The sequence below is a fragment of the Lissotriton vulgaris genome, chromosome 4_1 (genome assembly GCF_964263255.1).
Source record: "Lissotriton vulgaris chromosome 4_1, aLisVul1.2, whole genome shotgun sequence".
NCBI lineage: Eukaryota > Metazoa > Chordata > Amphibia > Caudata > Salamandridae > Lissotriton > Lissotriton vulgaris.
In genome coordinates, this window is record NC_141691.1 from 1791169130 (window position 1) to 1791196047 (window position 26918).

General features: G+C 47.3%; 1 protein-coding gene across 1 annotated transcript in view; it reads right to left on the minus strand.

Annotated features, from left to right (window-relative positions):
* RSPO2 (R-spondin 2) overlaps window positions 1-25096 on the minus strand; it is a 348805-nt gene extending 323709 nt beyond the window's left edge. The window contains exons 1-2 of the mRNA XM_086966114.1: window positions 24800-25096; window positions 24186-24506 (exon numbers count right to left, since the gene is read on the minus strand). Of these exons, the coding sequence (XP_086822240.1) occupies window positions 24186-24279 (94 nt within the window). The 5' untranslated portion in view covers window positions 24280-24506; window positions 24800-25096. The remainder of the gene's footprint in view (window positions 1-24185; window positions 24507-24799) is intronic.
* Window positions 25097-26918: the final 1822 nt, after the last annotated feature.

Consider the following 26918-nt stretch of genomic DNA (forward strand, 5'->3'; position numbering starts at 1 on the left):
AATATTGGTAACTTTTGCCCTGATTTAGGATAACATGTAATTGTAGTGCAGTGGACGGGATATCCGTAAGGTTTTGTGATGGAGTATTCCACCCACCAAAATATACATCAGGCCATAAGTTACCAATATAGTACATGAGTTGTAGAAAGCTCAATTTCTTCAAAAACAGGCTAGTGCTTCTTTCTCCATCTACTCATTGAATCATGATATGGCCCAATTTGGCAAGTTACTATTGTTGACTTTCGTAGAATTTGTCAATCCTTTTATATTATGACAAGTGGTATCGGCTATTTGAGAACAGATTAAGAATAAGTCACAATGTTTTTGAAAGAAATTCAAAAAATAGCTTTGGGTTCCAGTGTCTCAGTTACTCAATGGTACCTAGGAGTATCATGATATCATGCTTCAAGTGCCTAATATAGGCAACAAAGTAAATCCACTAAAAAAGTGAATTTTGTTGATAATAAAAGGAAACTGTACAATAAACTTAGAATTCAAGTTAAACGTTGTTTCTTGGTGATCTGTCCTCTACGGTCAATATGTACTGTTTAAAACAGTACATTTACAAATGTTACCCATAACTAGCATATATTTCACCTCATGGGGAAACAATTCCTACCACCTGTAGCACTGGGCTTTAGTAAAAGAATGACAGGCCATTAAACAATATTACCAGAAAAAAATGACAGGCTCTTTGGGAACTTACAGAGGACCACAAACTAATCATAAAACCAGCAGACAAAGGCAGAGGAATTGTCTTACTCAGGAAAACCAATTACGAGAGGTAATGTGCAAAACTTCTAAACAATTCTATGGGACGATCATACAAGATCTCATGGCCAAACTGCAGAGAATCAATGGGAATATGATAGAAGATGCTGAAGTCTATGGTTGTATTTCCAATAAAGATGTGGAGATGCTATGCACCAAAGACCCTAGAATGCCATAAATGACATACTCATCATTTGGGATGGTGACAAACACACTGTCCAGGATTTCTTGACGTGATTCAGTACATGTGATAAGTTTTGTTTTTTAATTACCAACGGTATCAGCAACATCTCCCCTCTCATTCCATCTTTTCCAAAGGCACATGGTCAGAAACAAAAACATATTACAAACCTACTGATAAAAATAGCTTGCTTATGCTTAACAGCTTTCACCCTCACTACTTGAGGGAGAATTTATCATACAGTAAATTTTTATGTCTCCAAAATTGCACACTTCCAGCAAATTAATTGACGTAAAAACTGGGAACCAGAGACTATCCTTCCCACTTTGTAAAGAAGTGCTTCAAATTGGCAAGGGACCAGAACAGGGATAACCTTATGCAACACACAGAAGGTTCTCCAGCACAAGATATACTTACCTGCATCACTACAAATAACATTGCTTCTAACCGTTTGAAGAAAGTGGTGAATGTAAAACTGGAACTTGCTCAATTGAGGGTCACTTAACTGGCCAATCCCTCTCTTTGCACATAGAAGAGGGAGAAATTTACATGATCATTTAGTTCAAACACAACCACAAAAAAACAGAAAAGAGAACCAGCCCGATTTCCACAACATGGGGCTTACAACGTGTTGTGGGAAATTATCCATTTTGTTCGTGCGCAGTATGCTATCTAACTACAGCTACTAAGACCATCGATCTGGACATCAACCTTCAATGGACACTTAGAAACCATACAGACCTCAACACTACCTGTGTCAGTTACATGATCACCTGTCATTGCAACCGTTGCTATATAGGGATGACTTGCAGTAGAGTAACAACCCGACTAGGGGAGATTAGGAGCAGCATTTTATGTAAGAAAATCAGCAACGTACATGAGCAGCCATTATCCACAGCACAACACACTGCAAACCAATTACAGTGGTTAGTCCTAAAGTCCTTGGATGACATTGATACCCATACCGACAAATAACTATTACAGATAGAACAGTAATGGATTTATCATTTAAAGACATTTCATAACGGCCTGAACGATCATATTCCTTTGTCACAAGTTTCCTGCTAATAGATATGCATTTTGCCTTATTTACGGTAACCACCCGTATCCCCTTACTATACTCTTCTGCTCCACGAGAATAATAAGGCGCACAAAATACCTCTACAAAACCAGTGATACCTACATAGCCATACATGAAGATGTTTTTTTTATTTATAATAATTTTGAACCTCCTCATATAGAAGGAAACCCCACAGCCCTTATACAAACCTCTAACTATGTATTCTTTTAGAGATGACACTCCTCCAAAAAAGAGCCTCAACATATTTGTACATTTTGTACGTTTTTTTTAACCTTTATCCAAAAAACTATACATGACTTTTTAACATCATCTCACATGACTTATAGCTCTCCTTTTTTTAACATCATTGATTACCAATGCATGTTTTTTGCTTTTTTTTTCATTTTGGTGCCTTATTTTTTCTTTTTATCTTCTTTCATAATATTAGTTTAATATGTATGAAGCTCTCCACACTATAAGGGTCCTATATAATAGTTCACAATCACTGAATTGCAGCTTCTCTACATGAGTTTCCTTTAAGAGATTTTGCTTGCAAACTACCTCAGTGAATCACTGTTGGTGAGTCTTTCTTCAGTTTCTAGAGAACAGACTCACATACTTACCCTATTGGAAGCATCAGCTCACCACTGTGCCAATCTCACACCTGTTTTAAAACAGCCCCTGTCCTCTTCACATCAACACCCAGGACGGGGAGGACGCCATTGGCAGAGTACGGGCCGTTTGTTTAAGATGTAAGTGCATGCAAACACTATTTGTAAGCCACCAGGTTATACAGTTGTCAACTCACTCACTGGCACATGCCAAATTTCTTTTTATTTTCAAGATGAGTTATTCACTTGCCTCTTCCCTCATCCTATGGGGCACAACTAGACTCTCTTCAAGGTATGCCTGCAATGTGATTGTGTTACACTGATTACGGTGATTTGATCTAATTGGCATTGAGGCTGTTTCCATTCTTTGGGCACTACTTACTACCTGCTCGTAGCTTTTAGTAGGTTTAAAAGGCACATTCACAAATAATAGCATTATTGCCTCAAAAGCACTCAACACCGAGGGCTTTCAAATCTTAACAATGGCCATTTACAATCACGCCAAGAACTACGATGATGGTTAAGAAATGTTGAATTGATAATCCACCCGCCTCTTTCCCATGGGGCATAGTCATACCCTCATTTAAGGCAAATTTGCAATGATTTAATGTTATGTCTATTGATAACAACCTCATAATGGTAATGATGACATTTCCTTTTTAAGCTAAATTTACACCATACCTAAGGGTGCCACTCTTATCTTAAGGCACACTCTCAATGTAGTTATTATTGCTGCAATATCGTCCCGCTTTGGGATCCTTTTAAACACTCAATCACAGTCAAATGCGGTCACACAATTTACCATCTATGGAGAAAATGGATTATATAAACCGCCCAGTGACTGTTTCATTTTAGCCTGTACTCTTTGCTTCATGAGCCATACTGCTTGCAATGCCTTTCGGCAAGATTTGAATATGAGCAGTCTTATCTTACACGTCACCTTCACAAATGCTATTTTCACTCCTTTTTAGCAGCCAAAGGAGTGACAGAGGAATACCAAAGTCAAGCCCACAGTGACACAAAGTTACAAAATGTTTACTTATTCATATACACACTAACATATTGACCCTAGTTTCACTTGAATATGACAATTTTTTCTTGCCAAATCTTCAGAATACCGTTGTCCACCTCATAAAAACATTTCTATTTATTTGCTGTGCATGACACATACAATTTGTCCTGTGTACACTATACACAATGTGAATTGACAAATTCCCTTCTCATTTACAGGACACAAAATTGTGTTGTAGATCACATCGGTACATCGGCAACTATTGGTTTTGACTACTTACCTGTCTTTTTTCTGTATTTATCTTCTTTATTTATTTCTCTCCAGGGAATGGCATTTCACTCCCCAGAATTTGTAAATAAATGTACTCACTATTAAGTTTAGGAATGGATTGTCCTAGCTGATTATATTTGGATCTTGTATTTAGAGGTCCTGAAAAAGGCCTATGACCTATCTTGGCTGAAGATGGCTGAAACATGTCAGCCATATTGCAAGATGTGAAGGATGTATAACGTATCCCTAACACATCCATCTGTTTTTTTAAACCTTACCCCGTCCTAGTTTTATTAAAGCGGCATCCTCTTCGGATAGGAATAATTTTACTCCACATTTCAGATTCCAACACATTCCTATACGCAGAAACTGTTCCTCGTGGTGGAGGTAAGACCCGATGATGAAACGATCCGATACTAGAACATCAGTAGAGATAATATATAGAAATGATAGAACTAGCAATTCATAATCTCAATACAATTTTCTTGAGAGACTCCGGTTCCTAGAATGCTGTGGTTTCACTTCCCTTGATACTTTTGGTAATATATCAGGAGGCTGAGCAAACCTTTTGTTGCTTCTTACTCCTCCTGCTCGATTCTTCTGACCATTAGTAAAGTTGCACAGGAAGCAAATGGACAGTTAAAGAAAACAAGTAGTGGCAAAGCCAATAATGCTTCTTTGGCATTTTTTTGGCTTTATCAATGGTTTTAGGCATGCAGAACAGCATAACTGATACTGATTTGCATGGCTAAAGAACTTTAAAAAAACAAGCATTTGCAATGCAATAGTCGCATTACTGAAAGTTTGAGCTATTTGTGTTGATAATAATAATGCAGCACCAATAGCTCAAACTTTCAGTAATGTGAGAACTATTGCGTTGCAAATGTTTTGTTCTATTTATTTCTTTTTTAAGCAATTGTGGCACCCCCACTTTAGCTTAGATGGTATTTACTTTTGTTACACTGGCGGCACCCGCGCTTTCGTTGTAAACATCCTAAGCTAAAGCGCGGGTGCCGCAAATGCTTCAAAAGTTAAGTAATGGAAAAAAATGTGTGGATGCATTTTTTTCTATTTCTTTACTTTTGAAGCAATCTCAGCACCCGCAATTTAGCTTAAGATATTTATAGCTGAAGCGCAGGTGCCGCAATTAAACTAAAGAAATAGAAAAAAAAGTCATGCAGCTGCATTTTTTTCTATTTATTGACTTTTGAAGCAATCGCGGCACCCACCCTTCAGCTTAAAATGTGTAAAGCTAAAGCCCGGAGTCGCCATTACTACAAAAGTAAAAAAATGGAAAAGGAATAGCAGCTGCAGTCTTTTTTTCCTCTTCTTATTTCCTTTTGTTGCAATGGCGGCACCCGCGCTTTAGCTTTAAGCATCTTAAGCTGAAGCGCAGGTGCCGCAGTTGCTTCAAATGTAGGAAAAAAAAAAGGCTTGCTGATGTATTTTTTCTATTTCTTTACTTTTGCAATATTCACAGCAATTTGCTTTAGCTTGAGATGTTTAAAGCTAAATCTGGGCATGCTGCCACTGTAAGAAAAGTTAAGACATAGAAAAAAAGGCATGTGGCCAGGTTCAGCGAGCCGCAAATGAAAGAAAGGCACGCCCACCATTATTGCAGCTGAGGAGTGGTTAAGTAAAAAAAATCCTGCACTGGTTAAGTAAAAAAAAGCTTTGAGAAAGAGCTTGTCCTGCCTGCAACAGTAAGCAGGAGAAAAAGTGATTTAACAAAATAGCGCTTCGAGGCTGTAATTAAAACATCTAGAGTAACAACACATGTAACAAGGGCAGTCTTCAGGGAAGGTTCCAACAAGAGAAATTGAATATTAAGGAAGGACTACTAAGCCTAGTGACCAATGAACAGCCACCATTTATAAAGGACAGTAACAAGAGCCAATTAAAAGGTTGAACGGAAAGTGGGTGGAGGTTCAAGCCCATATTCTGAATACAGCATGTCTCGAAGAGATAGCGCAACCACTGCCTAGGTGAAACCTAAAAAAGCTTTTGACATGACCAGCTGCATCACTTTGTGTGCGTGCACCTAACAAATGACATAGCCTTGGTTTCTTTCTTTTTACTTATCGATTCGAGTTGGATCGGTAACTAAAAAGCAAATAAATAGGTGAAAGCATTTTTTACAGTAAGTGAGAGGAGGAGGCAACTCAGGGGGAAGCAGTACTTGAGGGAAGCAATGCTCAGGAAGAAAGCAACACGGGCGTGCAATGAGGGCAGAAACAACTCAGAAGATGAGGGCCTGAACCAACACATGGGGGCACCAGTAGTGGGCAGAAGCAAAACAGAGTTGTGAGGGTGGGGAGATCAAACAAAAGACAGAAACATGGAGCTGGTCAGTAGAAAGCACATGGGTTAGAAGGCAACACAGGAGAGGAAAAGCACATGGGAAAGAAGGAGGAACACTGAGCACAGCAGAGGGAGAGAAGCAAACGTGGGAGACAGTTATAAAATATGTGTACTTAAACGAAAAGAAAAACGTACTGCCTGAAAAAGTGAGCAGTGGAAAGACATAGTAATGCATTCATGATTCAGGGGAGGGACTAACACAGTAAGAAGATGGAAAGGCCACAAATACAAACGAATTAGAAGCAAGCAAATAAGAGTAAAAGTGAAACCAACCAACGGTAAGCAATGGGCGTGCTCTAAGCCCACTGTAATCTAACAATCTGTCTTGCAAACAGACATGGCATGCTCTGCCTCTCTGGTGTATTAGCTGGCAACCAGGTTTATCTAATAACTCTTGACTTTAATATCAGTGGATTCAATAATACAATACATACTAATATGATATATTTCAATTCAGTAACACTGTTGCTCCATCATATTTCCTTAGAAGGAATAGTATGTATTTTTGCAAATATTGTGATAAAAGTAAGCGCCACTGAGACAGAAGGTACTTCCAGTCTAACTTATTTGATTGTTCTCTAAGCTGATTAATTCTCCCTTGTGAATTATGAGTGAGTAACATCTAAGATATAAATTCAACAGGGACGTTAAAAATATTCAGCATAACATAATATTTTGGTGATTCACATACATTTTCTGTGAGTATCTTGAAAATGTTACACATTCTGCAAATCAAGCACGTAAATAAATGTCATTCGTGTTAAAAGTTGGTTCAGACCAATATCCCCATGACCTACGTGAACAATGAAGGCATAGTGCATTTTATTCAAACGTAGGGTTAGGAAACGTCACAAATTTCCAGTTGTTATACACGTTCCTAATTTCCCACTAAAATCAATATTTTTTTAGGCATGTCCTCCTTTTTACGTTCCTTCTAACATTAGTTTAATTTATGTAATTTAACATATTATGCACTACCTGTGTCCTTATAATCCAGTTTATGACATGCACTCAGAGAACCGTGCAAAAAATGTACATTTTTTCACTCACTAAAAAAGCGTGTTTATGTGCGTGATCCTGACCTGCCTCGCACACTGCTAGTCCCTTCCACAGCCCCGGTCTACTTTCTAGGTTACACTACCTAAACACTCACGCCCAGCCCACAGCTGTGCTCATTTCAAGATCCTGACATACGTCACGCACGTACAGCGCACTTCTAGAGACATTTTGGGCTCACTTATGCACGGCTGTCTTAGATCTATGTTTATATTTTGTAATCATGTATATTTTATGTGTACATACATTATGATTCTTTCCTGGCACGCGCCGATTTACTGTAAGAAACGAGTCGATTTTCACTGACTGACTGGTACTGTTTCAATAGGTGACGGTGACATAAATCTCAGAATAAACTGCGTCATCAGTCATCACTGAATATTAATAAGGTGCTCAGCCAATGTAGTCAGATAGCATAGCAGTGAGGTACGGGTGTGTACCTGTATTTTGTAGGCATTCCTCACGATCCAAACCACGTTGCAAGCTGCCGGTCTACAATCACAGTATGCTGGTGGGTAGATAAACCTACAGGGTACGTATAAAGACATCACTGCACCTGCGGATAATCTCTGCTGGGAGAACTCCCTTCCACAGCCCAAACTCAGCAGCACTGCAGGTGGGGCACAGGGCTCCAGGGCAGGCGAACCCAGACAGTCCCACTGTTGAGGCGGATGTTTTGGTTTTGTGAGTCATCACCGAGTTTCACACGTCTGTAGTGCAGAAAGCGTGCCTAGCCGTGCTTCAAAGCTCTTGAAAGGAAAGGATTATTCACTTTGCTGCTTGTCCAGTGTTTGCCTCTCAGTGATTGGTGGGATGCTTGAGCTAATCTCAGACACTTGTAATATTACTCGGTTACATTTCCATTGATAGGTTTTCTGCTCATTGTCCCATTCTACAGAGGGAGCAGCGATATGCAAATCAGCCTTGGTCCTCCTCCAATAGAAACAATCCAACCTAAGCTGGCGGGCCAGGTCCCTTCCAGACAGAAACACAAGCAATCCCAGACAGGTGTCAGCCTCGTTGGGCCTGATCAGTGAGAGGCAGCTTGAGTTCAATAACACAAGGAGCTGGGACCAACGTCTGGGCACACTCCTCGCACTTAGGGTGTCTCACTTAGAAAAACAAAGACACGATGGGTTGAATGCTTAAATTAATCTTAGTCACGGGTAATAACTTGGGACACATTCCAGTCCTTCTTTTGGGTGCCCATTAAGCAACTCTAAATAGATACCAGACATATGCAAATCAGACTTACTCCTTGTCCACTAGGAGCAGTCCAGCCCAAACTGCTGAATTATGTTCACACAAACACAACCACAGCCTACCCTCCTAGTGAGATTTTCAGACAATGTTGAAAACAAATGATTCCTAATTTGCAATACAAATGTATACCTCCAATTGCAGGTGTGAAGGGGCGTAGCTCTCAGTAGATGCAGTGGCACTGGGGCCCTGGTGTGACTTACGCCTATATTTTATGAACCAACCAGAGGGTATTCTGGCCATTTTCCTTTCCTGCATTGGGGGTATCGCACCCTTGCTACAACTCTGCAGGTGTATGTGATGCCATTGGGCATTCATCTACATGAGATCTTACATAACAGCTGAACAAAATATTCACAAGTAATTTCACAAGTAAAATACTGCCCACAGACGCACTCATAAAGGGGGCAACCAAGGTGCCACTGCCGGAGTGCAGATGTGTTGGTAACTGCATATTGAGAGTGGTCGTTAAACTACTAGAATGAACTCTTGAAAAAAAGTCCTTGGGTCCTGATTCAGAGTGGTTCGAAGTTTACAGAGCCCTGAGCATGGGTTCACAAATCCCTGCTTGTGCAGGGGTCGTAATTGCGAGTTGGGTGGGATTACAACTTCCAGTATTTAACAAGTATGCTAAATACCTCACACTTCATTAAATTTTGGAAGGCCAAACCTGTGGAATTTAAAAAGGGATCAAAAAAAGCACCCACATCTGCATGTTAGTGCCCAAAAACGTTGCAGCTCTGCAATTTTCAGGGAAATGTCAGCCAAAAATGACTGTCAGATATATGGGACCATTCAATGTCCCAGATAGAAAAGTGAACCCAGCCGCCAAACCCCGCATCCCCAGTTACTTTGAAGTTCTAATGGAACCACACACATACCTGCAAATCTAGCAGAGAATCCCAACATCCCCCGTGAACACCCCGAAATGTAGAGCTTCTAAGTGAAGGTCTACTTTTAGGCAGTGCTCGCCTTGTGTCCACCGGCATCATAAGAACTATTCTGGATTTGAGCCTCCCTGAACAGTTCATGGGATTGGCACTGGCCTTGCCACAACTCCTTGTTATGTGGACCTCCCCCACCCACCTATTACCAGTGATGGGAAGCGGCTTCCGCACATTGGAATTTCTCTCCAGAAGATGTAAGACTCAGCTGTACTTTGACAACCTTCAGAAAAAAATGTAAAACCCAGTTGTTCAGACTGCACAGTCATTTATGTTATGTCAGTTTATGACAGTGGAGAAGTGTGGCTCACTGATTAGAGCGGCAGCCCCTGATGCAGAGGTCTGGCCCGGGACCAGGGTTCAATTCCCGACGCGGCAGGGTTATGAGCCCAAAATGTCCATGGACTCGATAATTCTCGCCTTGGAGCCGATTCTAATCATGGGGTCCCACGCTGCAACTCTGGGCAATAGCTTGCTTAATCTCCACTACGGCGGCCCACCTACTGCAGGATGCCTGGATTTCACCTTGGGGATGCCCAGTAGGGGTTATCTCACAGGGAAAAGCCAGGACGGGTTCCCAAGGCAAGCACCTTGATGCCTTCGGGTGATACGTGCGCTATATAAATCGCAATACATTTACATGATGATTTATATGGCACACTAATCATCCAGGTGATGCGCAGGTGTGCAGGCATGTAGTTCCCACAGATTTTATTTGAAGAACCATGTCTTTGGCCTCTTATGAAACTCAAGAAGTGAGGAGAAAGCTCTGACGTTGTGGGAGGTTGTTCCATGTTTTGGGTGTGATGTAGGAGAAGGAACGGCCTCCTGCTCTGCTTTTGTGGATGCAGGGGGGTAAGTGTGAGGCAGAGCATAGCCGTCTGGCGGGCTGGTGAAAGTGTATGCAGCCGTTCTTGTATGATGGTCCAGTGTTATGTAAGGCTTTGTAAGTTATTTGTGAGAAGTTTGAATTGGCTGCATTTGTGTTCTGTTGTGATATCCGTTCTCTTTACCCTTGCCCCATCTAGATTAGTGTCTACTGTATATTTATCCACTTTTATGAGAAGTGCTCCATTGCCCACATTGCTGATTCCGCACTATACAAAAATATCAAATAAAAAAGAAAGACATAATAAACGTTGTGAATGTCTCATTAGATCGTTTATCACTCACTAGTTGCATTTCCTATAAATATTTCTAACTGCTGTAGTCAACACTCTGGATATAGGCACAAAATTGGCCCTGCACCCGAAAAACAATTTTTCTGAACTGGACACCCACATACACGCGGAGGGATACACTCATTCCCAAATCTTTACATCTAAATGATGGACTACATGGCGCCTTGTTGATGTTACTTGCATATATAGATGCAATACTTGTAGGGAAGTCAGAAATAATACCAAGAAGGTTGCAGTTAGAGACAATACTGACTTCAGATATGCCACATGCTCTTTGCTGATTAAAATACCTTATCAGAACTGTCAACAAAAAAAACGACATCAGATAAGAACGTTTTTGAGCCCTGAAGAAGGCCCAAGAGGGATGAAACGTGCTGGCGAGCAATTCTGTTGTGTCTTTAAAGAATAACATTTTGGAATAAAAAGGACAACGTTTTCTACAGTCAAAAATACCATTGTTTGGTCTTTTCATTTGGGAAGCTATTTGTCTTATATTTTGTTCTTTCTTTGAAATATGATGCAATATTGCTGTTACATATAGAATGTTTGTGTTTCTCGGGTGCAGGGTCAATTTTGTGCCTTTGTCAGTGGTGGCTTGCCAACCACCTATTTGGGATGTATATGGGTCACATTCCAGACCAAATGCACCGAGGTGATTGAAAGGATTTAGAGGCCATTACACGTAATACACGTCTGGTGCTGGATCTTTATGCTCTGACCCTATTCCTTGTCTGTATAACACTCTGGACTCGTTTTCCCTCACTCATTTAGTGAGATGCATTGTGCTCTCAGATAATATGGCCAACATCTTTATGGCATTCTTTTTTAGGCCCTGACTAAATCAATCCAGCTCGTCTTTGGGTTACTAGATTGTTTGAGCAAGTTTTATGCAACTTGTGATTTATTAACAGCATTTCAATCCTGCTGACACACTCTACACTGACTTTCTGCAGTTCTAGATCAGTAAACTAGGGCCCTGGCGCATTCCAGTGTAGCATTTCTAGGTCAGGATAACTAAATGTAATGTTCAATAATGCCTAGATACCTTCTCAGTGCTAGGAAACAAACTCTTTATATTGATATTGTACCTGCGCTGTAGGGTCGGCCTAGGTGGAGACAGTACTTTTAATATTCAAGCTCAAACAGAGACTTGTTTTTGTTTCACAGGAAGATCACTGACACCACTAAGCAGGAGTGCAGTGTCTTTAAAGAGCAGCGCCAGGACTTCCCAAGGACACAGGCAACTGCGCAACACTGTGTTGGTGTTTCCTAATTTTAGTCCCTCTGGTGAGGGCTCTGTAGTCACACATGTCAAGTTCAGTGAAGTTTTCACATTCTGACATCTGACCTGCCAACTTACACAGCGCCACTATGTGTCACACAATATCAGCTCCCTTCACTTGGTGATATGTAGTTATCACACACTGACTCAAAAGGTGGCCTGGTAACCCCTGCAATGAGTGGGTTTCCAGCTCGTCTGTGGAGCCGCTGCGCAGTCCATGTCCATTACAAGGTGTGAAACATCTCTGGGTACTAGTGGCAGACTCACAAGCATGTTTTGGCAGAGTCTGGGGAGGGTAGAAGTGCTTCACAAGAAATGCTGGCACAAAAGCCCACCCGACCCTTCCAAGGATCCACCCCCTTCTCTCACACTGCAAAGAATATTTCGAAATTGGCGGGTCTGTGACATCCATGCAAATAATGCCAATGCTGTTTACACAACCGTTTACCTGGTCCTCCTTTACCAGTTATTTTTCCAACCTCTGAAGCAACCCCATGAACCAGGGATGCCTCCCTGTTGATTCTGGCCAATGTGTCTAACAACAGCCCATGTGCCGTAAGCCACTGTATCACAATGTGTATATGTAGAGCTTATCTCAGTGTCATTTCAAGAATTTTGGTGGACCCAGATAAGGCATATTTTGGGGCCACTGTGTGGAACAAATTTGAATTGTATTACCCAGTTACTGCTAATTCAAGCCTGTGTGATACCACACAATAGTAAGTTAAACTTTAACAGGGCGACAAAAAGCAGTTGTAATATATATTGATGGGACCCCAAAAATCCTTAAGATGATACTGGGTGGAGAGAGAGTTATAGGGTGTAGACAGAGACTGAGGGAGGTTTAGATAATTAGACTAGACAGAGCTCTAATAGGGGAAGGTTCACTTTCCTGGGGGGTCCCCATAAAATGTGGGGACCCTGGGCAATTGCCCATTTTGACCAGGCCATAAAACGTCTCTGGCTTGCCTTCACTTCAGGGAACTTCTTGGCTCTATTGATAGATAACAGACGTTTATTGTTACGTAACTCAATTGTGCGCATGCTATCAACTTTAGAAGGATGAAAGGCTGACTAACTCCCTGGAACGTGAAGCTGTGACTCCGTGCTCCAGCACAGATCTCTGCCCTAGGTTAGTTAGTCAGTCCACTGAGGCATCAGACTAAAATATATGTTACACAAGTTCCAAAAGAATCTGCATTTTTTTTAAACAAAATTGTATTACTTTTTCATTCCAACTTTTCAGTGTCATAACGTGCTGTCAAGTTCAGGCGGCACCTTCGCAATGCAATATGTTTCCGGAGAGTGAGGGGCTTAAGCAAATGTACAGCTCTCGCCCACAGCTCATGCCACACATGGCTCGCGGCATGCAGTGCAGAGAGCCGGCCGCAACTCCCTCGCCCCACCCACCGCTCTCAAAGTGAAATATTAGTTAAAGTTAAGTGATAGATGTGTTTTCCATTCTGAGTGGATGCAATTGATTTCCACTGACTGCAGAGGCCCATCTCTGCCAGAATGTTATTTCATTACGCAAATGATATTACACTGCATCTGAGATCATGCAATAAAGCGAGGAGAAGGCCAGGCGCGCGCTCGCCGCCAGTGCCCCACAGTGATTGCTTAATGGCTTGCAGGTGAGCCTCGGAGAACTTCTGCAAAACTGGGGAATTCGATCCCGAAATGGGTAAGGCTGTCTCTTGGAATCATGTGCGCAATGTCCTAAGATGCTATCAATGTCGCAGACATGGCACTTCAGACAGGTTTACTGCGCGCGGAAGCAGATGCTACGAGGGAAAAGTCGGCCACAGGCGCGTGAACCCCTCCCCGCACCGCCCCCCACAGAAAGTGAGAGGGGAGTTAAGAGCATTACAGCGAGCTCTCCACTGTGTCCAGTGTCAATAATGGGCTGGCGTAGCTGGTAGCCAAATGTCCACCCAAGAACCAATTTCATTTGCTCCCCTTTGGGCCAAGTCAATTGTTCAGTGTGCGCCACCAGCGCCCCCAGGATCCTTCAGTGGACATGAGAGCAATTAAAAGCAGCTTACGCTCTTGTAGTGGGGCTCATTCAAAGCCCTTGAGTTAGATCTCTATTCATGTCAGTCCTCCCACAATGCACTACTTAAGCCGTGTTGTAAAAACACCAGCATTGCCCTCCACTGTCTGGCCAGCACGATAAGTAGTTCCACATTTAATTAAAGACACAGTACACCCTTTGTTGGCAGAGATTGTCGGGTCACTTGGAAGCACTGCTTTCATTTCCATACAGAGCCGTGGACTGCACCAAAACATCTGTTGTGAGGGGGGGCCAATACGTGATCGGTCATTCTTAGTGATGTTCCACAATTTGCCCAGCTCTCCTGGAACTGATAGTACATGATCTGCACTTTGAAGCACAGTATTTTAACTCACTGTAAGTGCCAGTGGCAGCTCCACAATTCCACGGTGGCTTGTTGTGACATGCGTGCAATTGAACAACTCAATCCACTGAAGGTTGTAAAAACCCAAATACAAAATTTAGCGTTTCAATAAAAAGCATGAAGTGATTTGCTGAAAGGGACTCCTTCGCATAAAGGCCCAAGGGATTTAAGGAGCAGTGCTCTAGGAGTGCATGTCGCGTTGGTGAGTCGTGTGTACACACTCAGGATGATAACACGTAATCTGCTTTCTTAGTAGGGAAAAATAGAAATGAGGCTGAATGGCCACTGGCGAGAGAACACATCTGATACCGCGCCATGATGACCCAATGATTTCGTTGGAGAAATGAAGGCGGAAGAATGAAGACAACATTGATGGAAGCCCATGTGGGAAAACCAGAGTGAGCGGCAGTCTTCCAAGAGATGGAGAGGTCGTGAATCCACAGTACCTGCTATGAGCCAGTCATGGTCCTTGAACTGCTGACATGTGCTACGAGTAGTCTGGTGTTTATCATGGGAGGCTGAGTCTCTTTGGCAGTTCAAAACGAGGACTCATGGGCCAGACACGATACACTGCATTTTGGCATATTGAGAACAACTTTTTTGTGAGAATGTGCCCAATCACCCATTTCAGAATCAGATGCACAGATGACTGCAGACTTGTGATCTTATAAGAAGTGCAAATTATACACCCTGATGAAGGTCGTGTATGAGCGAAACATGTTAATTGTCTTGGCTGCTTCATCATGAAGAGACAGCTAATAAAGAATTGCTTTTAACAGCACCGGCTGGACATTTCTGGTGAGGTGTATTGGCCCTTAGCTGTCCTAGAAGGTCCATGGATGCTAACATAACAGGGGTGGCCCATCAATCGCTGACATCTGCTCCAAGCACCAACGGATGCATTGCGTGAGGGTGCTGACATAACTGGGGTGGCCCATGAACTGCATCTGCTCTAAGTACTCTAGCATTCAACATGAAGCAGGGGGTGCTGATAACTAATCAGTGATGGTGCAGGAATGAACCAAGTGGAAATAACCAATACATTAATTGGCACATTTCCCTACACATATTTTAACCTTGTCAGGCTGACCATTGAATAACATTTTTTTTATGGTACAGTCGTTTGACAATTTTAACATCACACATTTTTCACATCACTCTCACAAAAAAAACAGCTCCGCAGTATTCTGGCGTTGTAGCACACCAGGGAGGCACTCGGCTTCTCCTGGTGGGCCCGATGATGAAGCATGTCACCACCCAGGGTGGTGAGTGAGGGCTTCCAAGTAAACTCCTAATGATTTCCAATGTGAATCACATAGGTTGATTTCTTTCTCTGTTTTTGTGCTTATTCTTTTGTCTTTTTTGACACTCTCCTGTTGTTTGACAAAGCAGGAATTATTGACGACTTCTCTAAACACTACGATACTAACAACATGTCCATTGCATCCATCAATTTATGATGTCTGCTCTGTGCCCTAGCACTACTGGTTACATTGCAGACAGCAGAATATACTGATACCATGTCAGCAATGACCCATGCATCTCCGATGTGCATCATAGAAGAAACTGATATCATGTCAGTGATGGGACAATGAATCCCTGGTGGTGTCCCTCATTGCAAGAGGTATCCTGCGACTGGGATTCTGCCAATGACAGTCCATGAACTGCCGATGCTGCTCCAATCACTATAGAATGCACCATACTCAGCAGACGATTCTGACACCATGCCAGTGATGGATGATGAATCCCTGGAGGCTGCAGGAAACACTACGAGATGCATCCTGGGCAGCAGAAGATACTGATACCATTGCGGTGACGGATGATGAATCCCTGGTGGCTGCACTAAACCCAACAGTATGCAATATAGACAGCAGAAGATTCTGATACCATGCCGGCAATGGCTGATGAATCTTTAGTGGCTGCATTAAACACTATGGTATGCATCCTAGGCAGCAGAAGAATTTGATGCCATGCCAGTGATGGATGACGAATCCCTGGTGGCTGCATTAAAAACTACATTCAGACAATGTAACCCCTTGCCCAAACATCAACTAGTGTGTATTTGTGGGTTCATCTCATTTTTGGTTTGATAGTAGGGGAATCACTGCACCTGGCAGCCCTTGGTGTTGCCCCTTTTGCTCGAGGCATGCCATGGCATGGTGACCCTTGCTGTTGCCTAGTTTGTCTGAAGCAGGCCATATCTTGGTAACCCTTGGTGCTGCCTAGTTTGTCTGAAGCAGGCCATTTCTTGGTAACCCTTGGTGTTGCCTAGTTTGTCTGAAGCAGGCCATGTCTTGGTGGCCCTTGCTGTTGCCAATTTGTCTGAAGCAGGCCATGTCTTGGTGGCCCTTGCTGTTGCCTAGTTTGTCTGAAGCAGGCCATTTCTTGGTAACCCTTGGTGTTGCCTAGTTTGTCTGAAGCAGGCCATGTCTTGGTGACCCTTGCTATTGCCTAGTTTGTCTGAAGCAGGCCATGTCTTGGTAACCCTTGCTGTTGCCTAGTTTGTCTGAAGCAGGCCATGTATTGGTGGCCCTTGCTGTTGCCTTGCTAGTCTGAGGTTGACCATGTCTTGGTGGCCCTTGCTGTTGCCTAGTTTGTCTGAAGCAGGCCATGTCTTGGTGGCCCTTGTTGTTGCCTTGCTAGTCTGAGGCTGGCCATGTCTTGGTGGCCCTTGCTGTTGCCTTGCTAGTCTGAGGCTGACCATGTCTTGGTGGCCCTTGCTGTTGCCTAGTTTGTCTGAAGCAGGCCATGTCTTGGTGGCCCTTGCGGTTGCCTAGTTTGTCTGAAGCAGGCCATATCTTGGTAACCCTTGCTGTTGCCTAGTCTTTCTGTAGCAGGCCATGTCTTGGTAACCCTTGCTGTTGCCTAGTTTGTCTGAAGCAGGCCATGTCTTGGTAACCCTTGCTGCTGCCTAGTTTGTTTGAAGCAGGCCATGTCTTGGTAACCCTTGCTGCTGCCTAGTTTGTTTGAAGCAGGCCATGTCTTGGTGGCCCTTGCTGTTGCCTTGCTAGTCTGAGGTTGACCATGTCTTGGTGGCCCTTGCTGTTGCCTTGCTAGTCTGAGGCTGACCATGTCTTGGTGGCCCTTGCTGTTGCCTTGCTAGTCTGAGGCTGACCATGTCTTGGTGGCCCTTGCTGTTGCCTTGTTTGTCTGAGGAAGACCATGTCTTGGTGGCCCTTGCTGTTGCCTTGCTAGTCTGAGGAGGACCATGCCTTGTTGGCCCTTGCTGTTGCCTTGCTAGTCTGAGGCTGGCCATGTCTTGGTGGCTCTTGCTGTTGCCTTGTTTGTCTGAGGAAGACCATGCCTTGTTGGCCCTTGCTGTTGTCTTGTTTGTCTGAAGCAGGCCATGTCTTGGTGACCCTTGCTGTTGCCTAGTTTTTCTGTAGCAGGCCATGTCTTGGTAACCCTTGCTGTTGCCTAGTTTGTCTGCAGCAGGCCATGTCTTGGTAACCCTTGCTGTTGCCTAGTTTGTCTGAAGCAGGCCATGTCTTGGTGGCCCTTGCTGTTGCCTTGCTAGTCTGAGGTTGACCATGTCTTGGTGGCCCTTGCTGTTGCCTAGTTTGTCTGAAGCAGGCCATGTCTTGGTGGCCCTTGCTGTTGCCTTGCTAGTCTGAGGCTGACCATGTCTTGGTGGCCCTTGTTGTTGCCTTGCTAGTCTGGGGCTGGCCATGTCTTGGTGGCCCTTGCTGTTGCCTTGCTAGTCTGAGGCTGACCATGTCTTGGTGGCCCTTGCTGTTGCCTAGTTTGTCTGAAGCAGGCCATGTCTTGGTGGCCCTTGCGGTTGCCTAGTTTGTCTGAAGCAGGCCATATCTTGGTAACCCTTGCTGTTGCCTAGTCTTTCTGTAGCAGGCCATGTCTTGGTAACCCTTGCTGTTGCCTAGTTTTTCTGTAGCAGGCCATGTCTTGGTAACCCTTGCTGTTGCCTAGTTTGTCTGAAGCAGGCCATGTCTTGGTAACCCTTGCTGTTGCCTAGTTTGTCTGAAGCAGGCCATGTCTTGGTAACCCTTGCTGCTGCCTAGTTTGTTTGAAGCAGGCCATGTCTTGGTGGCCCTTGCTGTTGCCTTGCTAGTCTGAGGTTGACCATGTCTTGGTGGCCCTTGCTGTTGCCTTGCTAGTCTGAGGCTGACCATGTCTTGGTGGCCCTTGCTGTTGCCTTGCTAGTCTGAGGCTGACCATGTCTTGGTGGCCCTTGTTGTTGCCTTGCTAGTCTGAGACTGGCCATGTCTTGGTGGCCCTTGCTGTTGCCTTGTTTGTCTGAGGAAGACCATGTCTTGGTGGCCCTTGCTGTTGCCTTGCTTGTCTGAGGAGGACCATGCCTTGTTGGCCCTTGCTGTTGCCTTGCTAGTCTGAGGCTGGCCATGTCTTGGTGGCCCTTGCTGTTGCCTTGTTTGTCTGAGGAAGACCATGCCTTGTTGGCCCTTGCTGTTGTCTTGTTTGTCTGAGTCAGGCCATGTCTTAGTGTCTCTTGCTTTGCCTTGTCTGAATGTCATGTATATGTGTGAGAACCACTGCTGTATTCAGAGAGATATGCCATGTTTGGATGGGTTCTACTGTTGTTGTCTTGTTAGAAAAAGGCAAGCCATGCATGGGTGACCCTTATCACTTCCTTCTCAGAAACAGACCAAGAGCTGGGTGAGTCCTACTACCACTGCTGCCCTTTTAGTATGAGGCAGGCTCTGTATGGCTGTCCCTCACTGCTGCCTTGGTATTCAGAGGCACGCTTGTGTAGCTGGACCAACTGCTGCCTTACTAATGAGAGGAAGACTATGTGGTGTTTGCCCCACTGCTGCCTAGAAACAGACCACTTGTAACTAGATAACACTGCAGCCTTGTTAGTCTGGGGCAGACCCTGTGGCTGCCTGTGATGCCTTTCTTAGACAGATGCAGACCATGTGTGGCAGGACCCACTGCTTTATGGGGAGACTATGTGTAGGTGAGTGCCACTACTGCTTAGGTCCGAGACAGACCATGTATTGCTCACCCCTCTGCTGCCTTGGAGGTTTGGAACAGACCAATCAAGGTCGGACTGGAACTAAAAGTGGCCCCCATTAGCAAATGATATGCCTAATAAAAGTGGCCGACATTTGCAAATTAGGCCATTTTTGAAACAGTTAAAGCATGAGGTATGTGCATTTTGCAAGTTATGGGAGATTGCATGAACTTGTGCTTGCTCCAAACAGTGTTTCAGGTAATATCAGTAAGAAATTGTCCTTTTGGCCATATAGCAGGCCCACAAAATATTAAAAAATGCCCCGCACACTTGTCCGTCAGACCAGACCATTGGGCACTGCCTATTTGCCTTATAGGCCAGTCTATCCCTGGAGTCCATACATGGCTGGCTTTCACTGCAGCCTTATTAGTCTGAGGCAGGTCCTGTGTGATTCCCTTACACTTTGTTAGGCTGAGGAAGACCATGTGTAGGTGGACCCACTGCTTTAAAGGAAGACCATGTGTGGGTGAATGCCGCTGCTGCCTTGTTAGTCTGAGGGATATACCGTATGCCTTGCCCTAACCCCTTGTTCGTCTTAGGGATGGCCCATGGCTGGCCCTCAGTGCTGCCTTGTTCGTCTGAGGGATGGTGCATGGCTGGCCCTCACTACTGCCTTGTTCGTCTGAGGGATGGTGCATGGTTGGCCCTCACTGCTGCCTTGTTCGTCTGAGGGATGGCGCATGGCTGGCCCTCACTGCTGCCTTGTTCGTCTGAGTGATTGCCCATGGCTGGCCCTTACTGCTGCCTTGTTCGTCTGAGGGATGGTGCACGTCTGGCCCACACTGCTACCTTGTTCGTCTGGGGGATGGCCCATGGCTGACCCTCACTGCTGCCTTGTTTGTCTGAGGGATGGCCATGGCTGGCCCTCACTGCTGCCTTGTTTGTCTTAGGGGTGGCCCATGGCTGGCCCTCACTGCTGCCTTGTTCGTCTGAGGGATGGTGCATGGCTGACCCTCACTGCTGCCTTGTTTGTCTGAGGGATGGTGCATGGCTGGCCCTCACTGCTGCCTTGTTTGTCTGAGAAATGGTGCCTGGCTGGCCCTCACTGCTGCCTTGTTTGTCTGAGGGATGGTGCCTGGCTGGCCCTCACTGCTGCCTTGTTCATCTGAGGGATGGCCCATGGCTGGCCCTCACTGCTGCCTTGTTTGTCTTAGGGATGGCCCATGGCTGGCCCTTACTGCAGCCTTGTTCGTCTGAGGGATGGTGCATGACTGGCCCTCACTGCTGCCTTGTTTTTCCTAGGGATGGCCCAGGGCTGGCCTTCACTGCTGCCTTGTTCGTCTGAGAGATGGTGCATGGCTGGCCCTCACTGCTGCATTGTTCATCCGAGGGATGGCGCATGTCTGGCCCTCCCTACTGCCTTGTTCGTCTGAGGCATACTGTATGTGGCTGGCCCTCTCTGCTGCCTTGTTCGTCTGAGGCATACTGTATGTGGCTGGGCCTCACTGCTGCCTTGTTCGTCTGAGGCATACTGTATGTGGCTGGGCCTCCTGCCGCCTTTTTCGTCTGAGGGAAGGCCCATGGCTGGCCCTCACTGCTGCCTTGTTTGTCTTAGGGATAGTGCATAGTTGGCCCTCACTGCTAACTTGTTCGTCTAAGGGATGGCCCATAGCTGGCCCTCACTGCTGCCTTGTTAGTCTGAGGGATGGCCCATGGCTGGCCCTCACTACTGCCTTGTTGGTCTGAGGGATGGTGCATGGCTGGCCCTCACTGCTGCCTTGTTTGTCTTAGGGATAGTGCATAGTTGGCCCTCACTGCTAACTTGTTCGTCTAAGTGATGGCCCATAGCTGGCCCTCACTGCTGCCTTGTTAGTCTGAGGGATGGCCCATGGCTGGCCCTCACTGCTGCCTTGTTGGTCTGACGGATGGTGCATGGCTGGCCCTCACTGCTGCCTTGTTCATCTGAGGGATGGTGCATGGCTGGCCCTCACTGCTGCCTTGTTCATCTGAGGGATGGTGCATGGCTGGCCCTCACTGCTGCCTTGTTGGTCTGAGGGATGGTGCATGGCTGGCCCTCACTGCTGCCTTGTTGGTCTGAGGGATGGTGCATGGCTGGCCCTCACTGCTGCCTTGTTTGTCTTAGGGATAGTGCATAGTTGGCCCTCACTGCTAACTTGTTCGTCTAAGTGATGGCCCATAGCTGGCCCTCACTGCTGCCTTGTTAGTCTGAGGGATGGCCCATGGCTGGCCCTCACTGCTGCCTTGTTGGTCTGAGGGATGGTGCATGGCTGGCCCTCACTGCTGCCTTGTTTGTCTTAGGGATAGTGCATAGTTGGCCCTCACTGCTAACTTGTTCGTCTAAGTGATGGCCCATAGCTGGCCCTCACTGCTGCCTTGTTAGTCTGAGGCATGGCCCATGGCTGGCCCTCACTGCTGCCTTGTTGGTCTGACGGATGGTGCATGGCTGGCCCTCACTGCTGCCTTGTTCATCTGAGGGATGGTGCATGGCTGGCCCTCACTGCTGCCTTGTTGGTCTGAGGGATGGTGCATGGCTGGCCCTCACTGCTGCCTTGTTGGTCTGAGGGATGGTGCATGGCTGGCCCTCACTGCTGCCTTGTTTGTCTTAGGGATGGTGCATAGTTGGCACTCACTGCTAACTTGTTCGTCTAAGTGATGGCCCATAGCTGGCCCTCACTGCTGCCTTGTTGGTCTGAGGGATGGTGCATGGCTGGCCCTCACTGCTGCCTTGTTCATCTGAGAGATGGTCTTTGGTCGACCCTCACTGCTGCATTCTTTATCTGAGGGATGGCGCATGGCTGGCCTTCCCTGCTGCCTTGTTCGTCTGAGGGAGACTGTATGTGGCTGGCCCTCTCTGCTGCCTTGTTCGTCTGAGGGATGGCCCATGCCGTGCGTGGCCGGCCCTCCCTGCAGCCTTGTTAGTCTACGGCAGGTCATGTGTGGATGGCCCCCCTCTGGTGCTTTGTTACCCTGAGTGGCACTTGCTGTTTCATCCTCAGACAGCCCATGTGTGCGTAACTTCTTCTACTGCGCCCTGTAAGCGCGGGGCCGACTCTGTGCGTTGTTTATCTGGGCGAGCTGCGCGATATCGCTGTACTGATGTTCACAAGCCACCGCCGGCACGAACATGGGATCGATACGCCGGTTACATGAGCCGTCTCTCCGAGGGACACGAGCTTCATTATCCCCTGCAATTAGCTGACATGATACAGGCTGCTGTATTGATCACGCTGGCAGCAGCAGAGACGGCCGGTCATCCGGGCAATATCTCAGAAGCACGGATGATACCTCGGGGGGGAGGCGCGGCACAACTGGACGCCCGGAGAGGCCCTTCTCGCCGCAGCACCACATGAGGCATCTTTGAAAGGGCTCCCTGAAGCAACCGTGCGCACGGTGACAGCACTGCTAAAGCCAAATGACGGGCCCCTTGTAGAATGCCATGAGGGGCCCCTGAGACTCCTATATCTCGGACATATCGACAGGCATTTGCCTGGATATGGGTCCTATGATGGGTAAGGGCCCCATGGGCTGTTGGGTATGCATTACACCCTTGGGTAACGGAAATCACGGCGGTTTTCAGAATGACCCCGATGACATAAAAGTTCTGCTGGCCCCTGAGACGGACCCGCCGCGCCTGCCCCCTTCAAGTGCCAGCAGCACTCGAAGCGTCTGCCGGGACTGCGAGCCCTACACCCCGGCACCCATCAGTCTAGAGCGCAGCATTGATTTCCAAACTTCCCCTGTGTCCCCGTCCCCGGCGAGCGGCGCGGTGTCATCGATAACTCCACGCGCACTGATCTATAATAAATGAGTGACCGTCACTTTGGAACCCATGTGGCAGCCGTTTCCCGACACGGCAGGGTCGTAGGGACGCGGAGCCTGCAGGGGCATGTGGCAGCAGGTGATCCCGGGGAGGTGCTCAGCGCACCTTCCAGCACCCATGACACCCTGGCCAGGCGCGCGCTGCCCGACACACGAGAGGCAAGGGGCAACATGATTCAGACTGATCAACTTTGGCCAGTGCTTCGAAGCTCTGGCAGAACAGTGTTTAGACGTATAGAAACATATTCAAAATGCCACACGTTCATGGCATGTAAAACGAACTGTGCAGCATTACCACGGGAGTGTTTTCTTGGCATGGTCAGGTGGCCAGACGTGGCACAGTTCACCGCCTTACGTTTTTATAACACCTGGTCTCTGTGGCACAGCTGCCCACCGCGCTCTCCTGTCCTGGAAAGGGGAGCAAAAACTGATACATGGCTGTGCATTTTATGTATGGGTTTACCCGGAAAAATAGAAAAGTGCGAACATTTCGAGTTCCCAAACCTCGGACCCTAAAACCATTGTAGGTTTACACGTGCCATAGGACAAGTGCGTAATTGAGTGCTTCCTTCTCCGTTCATATGAGCACGCATAATACAATGTACGGGTTTGTGGCGCACACTTCACCTAAATGAGTCTTCTCACTAGTAACCGCTCAGGGGTTCTCTTTTCATTGGTCACACTGGAATTAGGGACTGAGGCACCGCTAGGTTTCAGACCTGTGCGCATGTGGTCAGCGCGGATGCCTGCAGAGAATGCGTTTTTGCGCGCACATGTGCATACAAAGACGGGCTTCAACAAACACGAGAAGGTGGCCGAGGCTAGATAAATACATACTTGTTAAAAGAGGCTACTTTCGTGTCTCTAGTGGCATGCAGTGGTGCTCCTTCTGTAGGAGCAGAATCCCCCCGTCTCTCTTTGGATAACCTTTCGAGTGATCGTAGGCTCCCATGGCCCCCTCCCTGCGCCCCCCCCCCCGCCCCCCGCACCCTCCACCTGCAGCACCTACCTCTCTTGTTTCGCCTCCAGCGGGTGCCCTGGCACTGGCTGTAATCCACGCAGTTCAGGATGACCAGAGCGAAGGAAAAAAGTCGGAACTGCATCGGGGCAGAGGGTGGGCTCAGCGGCCCGAGGTCTGTGCTGGGCTGGGAGCGGACCCCGGTGGGTCAGGGGACGCGCACTGTCCTGGTCCGAGGGGAGTCGAGAGTTCAGGGGCAGCGGCCTCCGCTGGGCAGGTCCCCACATCAGGTGGACGCAGACCCCGGAGAATCCAGACAGGTGGTGGCGCGCGGCATGCCAGTCAGCGCGAGTCCGACTCCAAGCTCCTCTCCTAGGGGAGAAATATAAGTTTGTAAAATGCACTACACGCAAACCAGTCCTTCAATCAGACGAGCGCCACGGGAAGAGCATATCGGGTACATGTGGAATGTATCACGGAGTAAACATGCCAGGTCTGCCCCCATTACAATTTAATATTCCGCAAAGCAATTAGTTGAGGTGATTATGTGTGGAAATGTAATTTGTCAAGTAAATGAGGCGCCTCCAAAGTGGTCTCTCATTCCCAGCTGATGCCCAGGGCGACCCCCTCTCCGCAGGTGGATGGATAGCCTCAATTTAACTCACCTCCGAGGACCGGGGTCCGGCTTCCTCCTCGGACACTTTTTGATTCCAGAATAGACAGGTGGTGCGTGGGGAGGCGCGCCTCACACCACGTGCGCATGAATCCAGGGGTGGATGCCCAGTGTCTCCAAGTACTTGGGGTGTCCAATACCGGGACTGCAACTTTCTGCAATGTAAAAAGACTAGTCCACTGCAGAGACCTGTCTCCCAAAGTTCATTCCCAGAGCCCTGGGACCTTCACCGAACCGGGACGCCCCTCTAGCCGCGCCTCACAGCTGGCGCTGTCCCGTGGCCGACGACAGAAGCCCTGCTCTGGCCAGTGACACGCTCGGCACGGGGAGGATGCGGAGCTGAGGATGCTGCGATGGTACCGGCTCTAGCCACGAGATGCGCAGCATGGAGAGGTGATGGCAGGCAGCACGTTCAATGCACGGCGCTTTGCTCAGTGCAGGAGGAGGTGCTAGCCTAGGCGGTGGTCTGCACTCCTCCGCGGGGTCCTAGAGCCGCCCAATAGAGCAGAGGTCCTCTAGCCCTTCAGTCGCCCACGTCTCCGATCCTCGGCAGGCTGCATCAGTAGCGCGCAGTCCCTGGACCAGAGTCAGTAACAGAGCCAGACCACGCCGGGCACCGCTATGTGCGAGCCCTCTCTGGGGGCTGCTATCCACGTGCCACAGTCAAAGGGGGCGTGGGTCCCCCTCGTACTACCCCGCAGCCCTGCCTGTGCCCCTTGTTTTGACCCTGGCCAGACTAGGCTGGGGGTGTTGGGACCTCTCCACAGTACCTCTGTGGTAGCAGCGGTGCGAACTTATGTCAGGAGCTTCCCACCTGTAACTCTGGGGTGTGAATGGCGCGGGGATGCTGCCTTCCTCCCGTGACGTCCCGTCCACACCCCTGTGCCCAGTCCTAGCTGAGGCTGGAGACCTTCCCACCTGCACTCCGTTGTACGGTTTGTACCTGCTCATGGGATGCGCTCAAGATGACGGGGCAGGCGGCCTGGTGCGCAGTGTGCCCTATCCCGGACCCTGTACCTCTACACTGCTCTTTCGCTTCTCCTGTGTGTGAGTTTAGGGAGAGATGGCACGGGTTCCGCTCACTTTCACTTAGGGTGTCCGCTCGTTCCTCACAATTGAGGGGCATGGATAGGACGGGACGAGGGGAGATGGGGCGCCTCACGCGGGAGTTATTTCATTCCCAGAATTTGTGAACCTCGTATTCGGCGCATGTGGCGGTGTGGCCGGGGGCGACTAAGTGCAGGCGACAGAGGCCGGGGGCTGCTGCATGTTAAAGAGGGTCTCACGCGGTGTGCACGAGTGCGGCGTGGCCAGATTCTCCCACCAGTCTTACAGGACAGACAGTACCTTTTTATGTACGGATGAGAACTGAACTCCTAACATGGGTAGTAGAGACCCACTAGGGAAAGAGGCGGAGCAGTCCACTCCGTGCTCACAACACCTGCTGTAAACTTTAGACAATCGAGATGCAGTAGCCACAAGATATTTGATTGTGTGCTGGAGAAAGATGAGCAGAAAACGCAACCTTCCTCGCAGAGAGGGGCCGCGCGACAGGCTCGGGAAACAGCAGTACCACCAGTATTCACTTGGGGGGGTCCACATCACTTGGAAATCACGGGTTGTGCTTTGGTTATATTTCTGTGACCGCCCAACGTTTAAACACGGGCTTCTTAAAGCCCAATTAGTTAAATGACTGCCTGCTCGCTGCTCCAAATTAAGTCTCCCCCTCAGACGCCTCTCTCTGGCGAGCTCGGCGGGGACCACCGGACTGGCGCACTTACACCAGGGGCGGGAGTCCTGGGACCGGGCTGGGGATATGTTGAGGGCCGAGGGAATGGGGCCCGCGACGGGGCAGAAGAGCCGGGCCAGGGCGCCAAAGTGCTAACTAAGCTCGAGGAAAGTTATTTACATTTCGAAAGTTTTTTTTGCCAGGAACATCTGGTGAAATAGGGCGTCTCCCTGATTTAAATGGCTATTGCATACAAAGTTGAATATTACAATGCGCTTATTCTCCCTAGCACAGACACTTTCGGCTTTAGCTGGGGTGTAGCCACTTAATTCAAATGTTTACAACTGTACCGTTTCACCCCAGGCCCAAGACATCTCATCCC